Source organism: Triturus cristatus, chromosome 7 (genome assembly GCF_964204655.1).
Source record: "Triturus cristatus chromosome 7, aTriCri1.1, whole genome shotgun sequence".
Lineage (NCBI taxonomy): Eukaryota > Metazoa > Chordata > Amphibia > Caudata > Salamandridae > Triturus > Triturus cristatus.
Window position 1 is genome coordinate 429,315,343 of NC_140590.1, and position 13,809 is coordinate 429,329,151.

The 13,809-nt window shown below is 43.4% G+C and overlaps 1 protein-coding gene across 3 annotated transcripts in view; it reads left to right on the forward strand.

Moving 5' to 3' along the window:
* LOC146809872 (myosin heavy chain, skeletal muscle-like) overlaps nt 1–13,809 on the forward strand; it is an 880,636-nt gene that overhangs the window by 506,529 nt on the left and 360,298 nt on the right. For all 3 annotated transcript variants that reach the window (XM_085616724.1, XM_085616725.1, XM_085616726.1), the window contains one exon: nt 10,956–11,042. In XM_085616724.1, the coding sequence (XP_085472850.1) occupies nt 10,956–11,042 (87 nt within the window). The remainder of the gene's footprint in view (nt 1–10,955; nt 11,043–13,809) is intronic.

Genomic DNA, 13,809 nt, shown 5'->3' on the forward strand with positions numbered 1-13,809 from the left:
TAGACAGCGCATGCGTGCTGAGGCTCAACCTAGAAACGATACCCCACATCAATGTTGCCGAACAAGTGCACATAAATACGGACAAAACAAAGTAAAACATAGACTCAGATCATAGTCTGCCAAAGACATGACGAAAGGGATAGTAGACATGGTAAAAGTATTTGTCGACTTTCACTATGTACGTGCTATGTGTTTATAATAGTTGACCAGAAATTATCTATACATTTAAAACACAAATTTGCAGTTTTGTTACGATTTAAATATCACAGTAAACATGGAAGAAAGGCTTCTTGTCAAAGTGTTTGTTCATCGGTCCATTTCAACAAAAGCATGCAGTTAATGCGTACACTTAATGCTCAATCAAAATTAGTTGAGGTGACACTAAATGGCAAAGCAAGGGGATGCCCAAATATTTCCAACATAATTGAGGAGTACAATACAATTTGTAAGTTTCAGTAAACATAGAAGAAATAGGGTTGGTCAGAATATTCTTTCATCACTCTTTTTAAATAGGAAACACACAGTAAATGATCACTCAAAATGCTTGTGTCACCAAAGTGAAGATTCATAGTTGTTAGGTGCTTCCCCCTCATTCCCCTGGTACGGGGAGGAAATCAAGCATCCAGCAATTGCAACGTATATGCCAACTACTCTCGTGTAATTGCATTTAAAACAGAGGGACAGCTCTCAGATGTGCTGGTCCTCTTTCTTCCACTAAAGCATGTGGGAGAAGGATAGGAACGCTGCTGCAGGAATGCTTGTATAAAGACTCTCCCCATGCCATTAAATTGACAGGAAGAACAACAGCATCAAACAGCAGCAATAGAATGCTCCAATGCTCTGGGAGATGACTGGGAGTTTGTACATAGGGCAGAGAATGCAACAAAGATGGGAGTGAGAGATCTGCAAGAAATCAGCGTCAGCACTTAAGAATGATTGAGAGCTTTCAATAGAAGCATGGGTGGGCAAACAAGCCTTCCAGGCCCTTAGCTATGGTTCGGGGAATAACAGAGACAAATAAAGCCAGGAATGTGAGGTAGGGCACCAGAACCCTCCCTGAACCTCTGAAGAGGCCTGTGGGTTTGGATTGTGGGAAAGAGCAGACACAACTGTCCCATTAGAGAATGTCAGATAGTATTGTGTATTGTACCCAGCCTTGAGGTCTGGAGTGGATTTTATAATCACTTGGTTCTTTACAGACCAGGAAGAGTTGAAGTGTAAATACACTTTTCTTGTGTTTTATCTCTCTGCAGCTTGTATAACAAGCATTGGCATAGCCAATAGGTCTAGCCTTTGGGACCTTATAAGTGTTTAGCCATGCAACAGTTGCATAACTAAATACTTATAAGGTCCCAAAAGCGAGACCTATTGGCAATGCCAGGCGGCCGTGTGGCCGCGAAAGTGAAAGTAATCTCGGTAAAGCACGGCGCGCGTGCCCGCGCACATGCACTGTAGCTCTAGGCTGGCCTGGTAGCACTTTTTGGAGCCCTCTCAATAAGTCTCGCCAGACCAGCGCATGCGCTGGGTCAGGCGAGACCTAAAAAGGCAAAGAGAGGGATATGTTACCCACCCACTTATGCATTATGAAAAGTGACTTTCCCCTTGTACTGCAGATTTTTAATTTCTCCTGACGTTCATGAACATGGGGTGGGGTCTTTTTTTAAATGGAACGTTTGTTAATACAAGGAAAATATTACAGCGTGGACACCAGCTGTGAGTGAAGTAGTATGTTTATTTGATGGATAAACAACCCATTTCCTCAGTTTCTTTATTTAAGAAGTAGCAATAAGATATGCAAATAAAAGGAAAGAGGCAATTTGGGGAAAACAATAACACGTGACCAACAAAAAGGGAAGAGTAGGTGAGAGAGCTAGGTGGATGGGCTCCGCAGTCCTCATCTGGATTCGCAATGTATTTTTCTATGTTTCCTTAAACTTTTGACACATTTCACATTTTTAGATTACTTGGACAGTATTTCATGCAGCTGAAGCATCATAGACTTTGTATACATATTTGATTTAAAATATGCATTCTCTTTTCCTTGAGGAACTGTTTGTGGTCTACATTCACAGGGTCCATCCAGTAACCCCATCTAACACGTCAACATCAGTTCATTATAATTCCGGATCCTTGAATATGCTGAAAAATATTTTTACTTATTCCTTGCTAATATCACCTAGAACAAATCAAACACATTGTTGACAAGTTTCAATTTAATCGTAGTGGTTTTTGAGAGACTCATTGATAGACAGTCGCCATCTGGTATCTGTTTTTAAGTATGGAAGAGTTGATTTTATGAATACCTTCAAACTATTTTTATTTCATTTCACTGTCCTCCACTGCGTGATTTGTTCTTTCAAACAATCTCATCCTAGTAAGTAAATGATTAATATATACCACCAAAATAAATTCACAGAGCATGCCTGAACAAGGAAAGATTCATTAAAATGGATTTGCTTATATAAAATGAAGAATAATAACAAATACTACGAGCCGGAGATGTCCGCCGTTGAATTTCATCTTATGAGGTTGACAAACAATTATGCAGATAGTTGTTATTTACATATAGTTTTTGGAAAAACGTTTTCCATAGAACATTACAGATACAATTTGTTATATAAACCTCATAAAGGTGAAAGGGTCCATTTTCTTCTTCTTTTAATTGAAAATGAAGAGCAAAGAAATCTTCAATTATTGAATATTTAACACATTTACAGACCAAATGACTACTGTAAGACTTCCATCCTAGGGTCAAGAGGTTGAAAGGAAACAAACATAATACGTGCCATCAATGAGTACCAATCAAAAGCTAAAATAGTTTCACACGTTCTTATTCCCATCGAAAAAGTAACTCCAATGCACAAAGAACAGTGTAATAGTATGGTCAGAGTTCTTAGACTCCTGAACACTTTTATTCCCAATTATCAAAACAGGAGTAACAGTACACCTGGAAAGCCACACCAGGCACACTGCCATGCATACTATTGCACCTTTCATGTGCTTGTGTTTGGCTGCCTCTGCATTGCAAACAATGCTGAACAGTAGCAAGTCCCACCAAATATGCAAAAGAATTGTGTTTCCTTTTTTTGCCTCTGCACGGGACAACATATTTGCTCTTTATCTACATTTTTACGTCAAGCCTGAGCAGGGCATGCACTGCTCTGCAAGGCATGCTGTATGGGGTAGGGACCTGAAGCTCCGCTCACTCTCCACCCACATTTTTCATTGGCTTGTGTCATTGTCCACTATAAACTGTGACTATGCATTGGTCAAATGGCTTAGTAGACCCTCCTTAGTACCGCCTTATCTCATTTTGTAACCTCCCATGGTGACACCCCCTGTTACGTGTGTTGTTTTCTTGGTAGGCTTTAATTACAGTCTCCGAGCACTATTTTCTCAAATAGCAATGTCCTGCCTACTGTTGCAGGAAGGACACGTTCTCTCCTAACGCTTTTTAAAATTTTTATAGCACGCATTTGTAATGCAAAAGGTCTCGCATTTAAAAGAGTTTAAGCTATTGGCATTGTAAATGTAATGCCTTTTATCTATCTGTTTTAAAAACAACACATAAACAAAAGGCATTGTCATTTACAATGCCAATAGCTCAACCTCTCATAAATGCAAGACCTATTACGTTGGAAATGCTTGTTCCAAGTGTGTGTGGGTCATCTCTTCCCATGGACATCGATTCACCAAAATGCCAAGGGTAGCTGTAAGTGAAATCCTTTGATCTTAATGACTTCACAGGAAGTGACATCATATGACCTTTGACCCTAAATCCCCCCAGCAGTGGCATCACATGACCTGAAGATATTACAATAATTGACATTGCTGTAGTTCTGTAATAACTGCATGATTAGTATAACACAAGTAAGGGTGGGCGGAATTTGTGTAGTCGCGTTACGCAAAGTTCCGCGAAATGGTAAAAAATCTCAGCGAACTACGCAGAATCCTGCGTGCATGCAGAATTGCTTGTTTCGCCCGTTCGCGATGAGTTTTTCCTGTTCGGGGACGCTGTTTACATGCTCGGGGGGAAATATCTTGCCAACTTTCCCATGCGGTCGCCAATTGGCCCGGCCATCTTGTTTCACTTGTCCCTCCCGTTCGTGATGCGTGTCTTCTGTTATTGAATGCGGATGTCCGATGGCGCATCTGAATTACGTGTTCGCCATCGCACACTCTCACGGGATTCACGCGGCCGGCTACCAGAATCTCGTGGCGCATGCGAAAGGATAGAAAAACTCGTCAGCGAACGCAGGGATCCCGGTAAGTCGCTACTGGGCGCGCGAACACGCATTTTGAAAGTGCGAACAAGGAAAAAATACCACTACGCCGCAGATCACAGAATTTTCCGCATTCTCAGCGGAACGTGGAATTGCCAAAATTCTGCAAATTCCTCGAGCGGAGCAGATTTTACCACCCAGGCCTAAACACAACACAGACAAATGTCTGTTTTAGAAACCACTTATGGTAAGGTGCTGACATGATCTTTGAAAGTGGTGGGATGTAATACTTTGAATTGTAGCGAGCTAGACCTCCTCTAGGTGCGCTCCAGACTGCGGGGGTCTTCCACCAAGGAAACGTTAAAATAATGTGGGCAAATCCAACTTTCACATAAATTTCATAAAAAGTCAGAGGCATATTCTAGTCCTTTCAAGGTGAGCAAAGCCAATGAAATCTGACACTGTCAAGGATTTGACAATGTTCTATGGATGCCTTTTTTGTCAAAACTCACCTCCATTATGCCAGGGCCAGCATTTTGTCATGGGTGCCCCTCGTGCCATGGGTGCCCCCTTGTTCCATAAGTTTCCTACAAAACCCTGCTGTCAGAACTTTACAATTAATTCCATCATATACCATGGGTTACACTTATGTCAAATTACCTCCTGCACTTCAGGGCCAGTATTTGGTCATGGTGCCCCCCATATGCCATGGTTTTCCTCCCTTCTGCCAAGAAGTATGTCTTATGAGCTAATACCAGCATTTTCCCTATAGTGTCCCCATGCCAACAATTTCCTCAATTGTACAAGTGCCAGCATGTTACCATGGGTGCCCATTATGCCAAGAATTACCTCCAGCAGACCAGTACCAGTATTGTTCACAGGTGCCAAACATGCTAATAATTGCCTCCAGTATGCCTACTACAGTATTTTTCCATGGGTGCTTCTATAAGTCAAGAATTACTTTCAGTATGCCAGGGTTGATGGCAGACTGGCAAGCATACCACCAGATTCCCACTCACTTACATTCACTCACTCACATTCCATCATTAATTCCCACTTGCACTCAATTATTCTCACTCACTATCTTGCACTCACTCTTACTCACTCTCACTTATTCTTACTCTGACTCAATCATACTTATGCTTACTTTCAGTTCCTCTGTAATTCTCACTTTTGCTCACTTATTCTTACACACTCTCACTCATTTGGTTTACTTTATTCACACTCACTCACATTAACTCCAACTTTCACTCACTCATACTTCCTCAGTCATGTGCACCCACTTGTATTGTCACTCATTCTGACTCAGTCATACTGACACTCTATCTCACTTCTTTCCACTCACTATCTGTCAATGACTCTCACTCACATTATTCACATCATTCACAATTAGGGTAAGAAAAAATGGAATGAAAGCAAAGGTGGAGCATGAAACCCGGAAGGGCAATCTGCCTCTCTCTTCTTGGTGCTGATTATGCTACCTCTGAGGCCAGGGGTTGTTACAAACCAGTGACAGGGGTCGCAAGGGGCATGTCAGGGATCACAACTGCAACCCCTGGCGACCCCTAAATAATGTCCATGACCGTTCCCTTCCCATCCTTACTTGGATTAAGCTCTGCAGCATGAGAGGAGAGTCTTTCTATGCTTACTGCCCAGCAACTCTGCTAGCATGTCCAGGCCTGGTGTCTACAGGCCCAGATTTATCTGCTCCTGCTTGAGGACTTTGGGTGGCATATTTACAAGAAATTGGCGCAGCACAGTGCCAGAAGTAATTTTGCTGCACCGCGCTGCGTCATTTTCTAAGTGCAGGAAAGCGCTGTATTTACAACAAACAATATGGCGCATTCCTTTATTCACCTCTGCACCGGCACAAAAAAAGCAGCCTAGCTCCAGCACAGGCACCCTTGCACCAAGGTGCAAGGGTGCCTGCATTGCAGGGATAAATATTTTTGCGCAGGAAGGACCACCTTCCTGCACAAAAACAATCATCATTGGCATTTTGTTCCTTCTATGTGTGCTGCAGAATGCAGCACACATAGAGCAAAAACCGAGGAGAAATAAAAGTATTTCTCCTCGTTGCCCCAGTCTAACGCCTCCCCTGGGTAGATGTATGTTTTTGGCGCAGCCTCAGATCTACAGATTCTTGTAAATGTGGAGCAGTGTCAAAAAGCAATGGGTGTTGCGTGGGAATAACCACAGCAAACCCATTATCCGCCCCTTTGCTGCAGAAAACTGTGTGGAGGGGAACCATATTTACAAGGCAGCATTAAGACATGCAAAGCGGCTTAGTGTTGCCTTGTAACTATAGAGCAGGGCACAGCACCACCAGAGCATCGCAAAAAGCGATGCTCCGGTGGCGCAATGCCCTTGTAAATATGCCCCTATAGTTCCAGGCCTGTAGGTACTGGGAAGTTCATAGTTGGCCAGAGCGCTATCCCCTTATGGGTATGCTGCTCCACACCTCTAAAGCAGGCCTGCAATCTTTGAAACACAGCAAAAACAGTCCAGAAGAGCAAAGATTCAGTTGGTGTCCAGCCAGATCTGCATAGCCTCAAATACATATCGTCAGAGCCCTGAGTGATGAAAGGAAATCTGAAGACAGGAGCAGCAGTTGGACGAAGGCCCTTTTAAAGTGAAGATGGAAGATTCTTGTGTGCTCTTGGTGTATTCCCTTAGTCAGCATTCCCTTTGCAGATTTCCAGCAGCTCATGTAAGTCCAAGAGTCCCTGCCATAGAGCTGCACTGCCGCCGATCATGGCCTGACAGGGACTGATTATAGTCACTGGACATGGGCAAAGGAAGCAAAGACAGGGACAAACTCCATAAGCAAGGGTGGGTCGGTCCTGAATGGAGTTTTAAAGGGCCATGCATGTTAAAACGACTAATTACTAAAGTAATTGTTACATGCAATATGCAAGACAGTTAAATGTGTTTTTAACGTCACTTTTGCTGTACTGTGGTAATAAACCCGAATTTGACATTTGCACTGTAGTAATAGGTATGTGAATTCATATTTTTTAATACAATTTCTCTAAAGAGCATGTGCTATTGGGCCACATTTATTTTTACTGCCATGACATAAATTACCTACTGGCGGTCGCCAGTAGGTAGTTATAGTTAGGACCCCTTTTCCATAGGAAATCCGCAACATTCTATTTTGAATAACTTTGGCGCCGGTCGACGAATCCTCGCGAATTTCTCAAAATAGGTGGGGTGCTACGCTCCGCTCCTACCCTGAAAGTCTCGGGGGGATTCGTCAAGCGGGGGCTGAGATAAAAGGGGGGTCCCAAAACGCATTTTTCCCATGCATTTTTCCATAGGACCTTTAGACAGGGCTACAGCCCGAACGGCTGAACAGAATTACTAGAAATTTGGCAGAGAGGTAGTCCTCAGGTCAATGAAGTGCCTTTTGTAGGTTTGGTGTAAATCTGTTCAGTAGATTCTGAGAAAATAGCCTTTAAATCAATATATATATCTGAGCCAGCTTACGGTACGCTTACCGTAAGCTTACCGTACGCGTACGGTGGCGTGCGCGAGCGCGATTCGGATTGGCTCTTAGATCTTAGTAAACATTCGAAACAGCCGAAACCAGGAAGCGGCGGCCGCCATTTTCTCTCTCGCACTGAGAGCTAGGTTGTTTAATAAAACCAATAAACATGTAAAGGGGCTGTTTAGACAGCTCCCACACACATAGCCATGTTGAGGGAGTCCCCAAAGACCCCCCAAGGCCAAAAATGCAATTTTTATTTTTTCGCTAATTTCGCCGATTACGCTTACCGTACGTGTACGGTAAAAAATGTTTAAAAAAAAAACACTATCCACACTCTCCCCACCCCCTGTGCTTTTGGTGGCCGCAGGCCACCAAATGTGCAGGGCTTTTTAGAAGTGTGAAAAACCACAATATTTTAAACAAAAATAATAAAAGAAAAAATTAACAACACTCTCTCCACCCCGTGTGCAAATGGTGCCCGAAGGGCACCATTTGTGCATGGCTTATAAAAATTACGAAAAATTAAAATATTACCTTTCAAAACGAAGTGCATCATATGTCCTCCATGTGCGCACGGTGCGCGAAGCGCATCGTGCGTACATGGCCCATCTAGCGTAACGTGGGCACGCGGTGCGCTACGCGCACCGCGTGCCCACCGTGCGTGCACGGCACTAACTGCGTAAAGTGGGCGCGCGGTGCGCGAAGCGCACCGCGTGCTTACTGTGCGCGCACGGTGCGCGAAGCGCACCGTGCGCGCACGGAACAAACTGCGTTAAGTGGGCGCGCACGCCACGAATGGCGTAAAGTAACTTAGCATTTAAAAAAACTTACAAATTCACTGAAAAAACCATAGGTTTCACACATGTTATAGTTAGCGGAAATTTTACTGATAAAAAACCAGTGAAATTCTCCCGTTATAGTTAGTGTAGGCAACTATAACTCACGCGACCGCAATCTTCTGCTGATGACATATGTGTCTTTATGAAAAAAAAATATTTGAAATATATGTATAGCTAAAAATGTATGGAAGAAGACATGGGCAAATAAGTGTCTAAATACAGTATTAGCATCAGCAGAGGATTGCGGTCGCGTGAGTTATAGTTGCCTACACTAACTATAACGGGGGAATTTCACTGGTTTTTTATCAGTAAAATTTCCGCTAACTATAACATGTGTGAAACCTATGGTTTTTTCAGTGAATATATATATGTGCAGTCACATTTATGTATGTATATGTGTGTGTGCATGCATGTGTGCCTGTGTGATTCTGTGTGTGTTGCAAAAGGGTTTATATGTGCATCGAACAATAAATTGCACTTAATTTCTTTATCAGACTCGAAATAATCCCCACAGTGTGACTAACACACAGCTTTACTACCGGATTTGGGAATAGTACTACAAGGCTTTTGAATGCACCTACGTGTGGCCATCTCTTAGTTCTTTGCTTTTGGACCCATCAGACTTTACTAAAAAAGGATGTGATCTTTTTGCCAAATGTTCCCTCTTTGAGTCAGCCCCTCCCGCCCATGTCTGTAGTATGTGTAAGCGGCCACTGAGCCTTACAATCTGCTTTCTAGTCACAGAGGGAACGGGAATTTCCCTCCCTTTGGTACATTATCCCGTCATATTTTCTCTCAGTCCTTAGTGTCAGCCACTCATCTTATTGCATTTCTATCCAATTAATTTGTACCAAAAGTGTAAGCTTCTTACGCCCCATAACCCTAATTAGATAAGTCTTTTTAAGGTATTTCTTCTGCTCCTAATTCATCACCCATTCCCTCTAAAAAACTGACATTAAACTTTAGACTCTTATGCGGTTCTTCTTTTGTAGACATTGCAAAAATAGATTCAAATGCATCAAGTTACTGTGGAAGCAGCAATTCTGTAAAAACTGGATATATTTTTATGCATGTTGTTCGGTAACATATTTTAAGGTGACGTGGCTTATAAAGTGCTTTTTCGTTATAACCAAGAATGCCACAGTAAGCAGGATATGTTGCCAATCAAAACAAATCTTCCAGTAGGAAATGTTATTGGCACAGATAACAACAGCATCATATGAACTTGCCTTTCATTGTGAGCTATCTTTAATGTTTCTCATAAAAGATATGTTTGCAATTTCACTCTCCTCCTCCTGTGAATAACGTGACCACAACTGTGGCTACTCACCCACCATAGTTACAATTAGAAATCAAAAATACAACATGAAGACAGCATGGTTTCTCCTTCCGTCCTCTCGTCTGTGCTGCAGAAAGGACAGTGGCGTGGGGAATGCAGAAAGAATCAGGGAATGTGGCCAGCTTCTTTAGCTCTGAGAAGCAGGTACAGGCGACAGAAAGGCGCTGTCAGTCAATTATAGCTTCTGCCTGCATTTCTGCAGACTCAGGGTATGTGTTCTAGCCTTCGTTTTCACCAGTAATGGGTCATGTTAGGCTTCCAGAGAACAGCCATTCCTCTCCAAGAGTTGCAAGGCACTTACAGCTGAGGGGGGAGATATTTCTAAGAAAGAGGCAGAACTTGGTCAAGTGAGGAAACTAACTTTAGTACCTATGTATTTTGGTCTCAAAGGTAAAAGCAATATTGTATCCTCCCTCTTCTAAATGGTGCGTTGATATTCAGTGGAAGTTTCCTTCCTGTTTCTGGCGGTATATTGACTGCCACTTGAACTACAGTCGGCTACCTTGGTGGTGAAAGCTGCTCTTTACAAAAATGTATAACATAGACAAAACAAATAAACTCTGACATGTCGGAATAAGTCACAAATGTTCAAGATCTCTTCTTAACACCATGGCATTTGTATCTTCAGTGTATAGGGCTCAAAAAGTTACAATCCCATACCAGTCAGAACCTTACCTGATGTCATAAATTTGGCAAATTGGGGCGATCATGAATTGCACTGTAATGGTGGGGCAATAACTCCACACCAACAGTCGGATGGAAATGATGACTCGGACTATGAGTAGCGCGATAGTTTGAAGATGGCTCAACTGAGCAAGTACTTTGGGCATGCACCGTATGTGTGAATATGTTATGATCTTTATGGTTACATTTAGGTCCTCTTAAACTAAAATAAACTCATTAAATGAAAAAAACATAATAATCACCTGCAGATTTAATTATTTTTACTACCCCAGCATGCTCTAATTGTCATCCACGTCAGTCATGAATGCACCACCCTTGAGCACTCATTTTGTCATCTGTTTCCTGTATGATCAGTGTTATTAATGTTTGCCATTCTCCAGGTTGAAAAGCAGAGATCGGACCTGAGCAGGGAACTGGAGGACTTGACGGACAGATTGGAAGAGGTGGGAGGAGCTGCTGCCACGCAGGTAACCTTACCGCCTGTTTGAAAACACAGAGCCCGATTCACAAAGTGACTCTGCACTTGTGGCGGCGGCCCAGCAGTTGTGGACAGGGGCCCGCACTCGTGGCGGGACCTCCAAACTGCAGTTTCTCATTGCGGAGGTCCCATCATGAGAGAGGCCCCCCCGACACGACTGCGGGGCCTCCTCTACGAGTGCGGAGGCCCAATGTAAATCAAGCCCACAGTGTGTAGGTGCATTTCGTACATGGCGTACAGTTGGGACACATAAACAGAATTGATTCAATCTGCTGACCGGTGCATAGGAAAACTGCTGCATTAATGCGTGTATAATAAGATCATGTCTTTCTCTCCATATGTGTGATTAGCAGCAAGTAATTAGGCTGCGAGAACGCTTTTATCAGCAACTGCAACTGCGGTAATTAGATTCGGCATTTTATGTGTTTTTAACTCTGCAGTAATAATGTACTTTCGAAAGGCAAGAACCAAAGTTAGTTTTAGTGTTAGTTTTAGTTCTCCTGAACGCACTGCAAAATAATCATCACCTGAGTTCCCTGACCGATCTGCTCTGTTCCGTCGTGGCTGGAGTGCGGATTGAGCAGAGTCAGGTGCATATTCTCACTTCCGCCTACCCATTTCCGTCTAAAGGCAGCAGTCTAGTTGTCGCCATTAGAGCGCATACATAAATCAGAAGCCAGCAAGGACGCGCCACGGACGAGCTGCTGGCGCTCCAAAGGCGCGTCAAAGGCAAGCCCGTCTGCGCCCGTCCGCGTCCGACCGGGGCCACGGGCCATAAATGTTGGGCAATTCACCACAGGTCAGTGTCTAAAGTATTCTAGCAGCAAACCCAGACAGCTAGAGCCAATGGTATTAGAACATTGCAGGCATGGGATATCAGTAGGACAGGGGATGGAGCTATGTACACACTGCCCGTTGAAGCTAAAAACAGCTTTGGCTCCCCTTACAAAACAGGCGGTTAGGGCGCTGAATTGCCTACTTATCAACTGTAGATCTCTGAAGAAGCACAAGACTGACATATATGATTGTATCGAAGATAAAGATCTGGACATCCTGTTTCTGACAGAAACCTGGTTGGATGAATTCTCAGCTCCTGAAGTCCTACAAGTACCCCCACCTGAATACAGGATCCTTAGAGAGGATCGCACTAAGAAGAAGGGAGGGGGCATAGCGATGATTCCTAAATTGTCAGTAGGCTGCACGATTCAAGAGGTAGAGATAGATCGCTGTGAAGCAGCCTCCTTTACAATAAAGGTTAATGACAAGCAGACGGTAAATGGCTTTTTGATTTATAGACCTCTAGGTTCAGGACCAGTCTCAGGTTTTAGTGAGAGCCTTATGGATCGACTAATCCAACCAGCACTACACTAACCTAATAGTACTGGGGGACCTAAGCATACATTTTGACAGCAAAATGTGTGGGGAAGCACAAGCCCTATGTCAGGAGCTTGCGGGACTCCAATTAGAACTAAAATCTACACATGCAACACACCAACTAGGGCACCTATTAGACCCTATTTTTTCAAACTGCCAGGGATTGACAGTTGAACGCCCAACAGCGGTCCCATGGTCGGACCACTGTTTGTTGGTGTTTTCCATCCCCCTAACAAGACCACCTTCAAAAAGGGTCCCGCCATCTAACAGCATGTATAGGAAATGGGTGAATTTCAATGAGAGCAGCTTTACACAGGCCCTGCTAGCAAATCCCCCTCCCTAAACACAGCCATTAATGACAGGTCAAGAAGTAAACAAATGGATCACTGAGGCATTGAATATTAGCACCCCACACAAACACACCAAGAGCTTGCCATGGTTTAACCAGGCTTTACGGATGGCTAGAAAGGCATGCAAATGGTTAGAACGGAAATGGAGGGTGGGCTTCTTGGACTCAGATAAAGCGGTCTACAAAGTGAAGCTAAGGCACTATCACTCACTCATAAAGAAAACATGGGCTGCTTACTATACGGAGAGAATTGAGACAGCAGACAACTCATCTAGGGAACTATTTGGTATCTTCAAAGAGCTATCCTCACTAGAAAAACAGTAGCACCAGCTTCTTGTTCAGAAGAGTTATGCAATCAAATTGCAGACTTTTTCACAGAAAAAGTATCCAAAATCTATGACACCTTCCCAGACGATGCATGAAATGGCAATATAAGCCACAATGAACAAACGCAGGAGTGTGGGGGAAACAGTATTTCACAATTTTCTCCTCCTTCTCTAGAAGAGCTGAAAAAGGTAGCGCTAAGGATAAGATCATGCTCCCAAAAGATCCATCTACACCTAAGGTGATCTGCACAGGACTGGAGGCTATACTACCATACATCCAACATTGTTAGAAACCTTCTTTTCTGGAAGGGCGGGTACCTGATTTGTGGAAGTGAGCAATTGTTTGCCCATTGAAAAAAAAACCTACAGCTGATGGGAATTTATTGGAAAATTTGCGACCAGTCTCATTGCTCCCTTACTTTTCAAAAATAGCTGAAAAAGTGGTTAATCTACAGCTGGGGGCACACATAAAGAAACACGACTTACTACATCCCACTCAATCAGGCTTCAGATCAACCTACTCAACTGAGACAGCATTGCTCTATGCTACTGAGAGAGTAGGTAAGAGAGTGGATGAAGGCCTGACGCCTGTGCTGGTCCTTTTGGACCTCAGCGCAGCTTTTGATACGGTGTCACATGAGCTGTTAGTGCACTGACTCAGAAGGGGGGTGTGGATGGGGTTGCCCTGGACTGGTTGGTTTCTTATC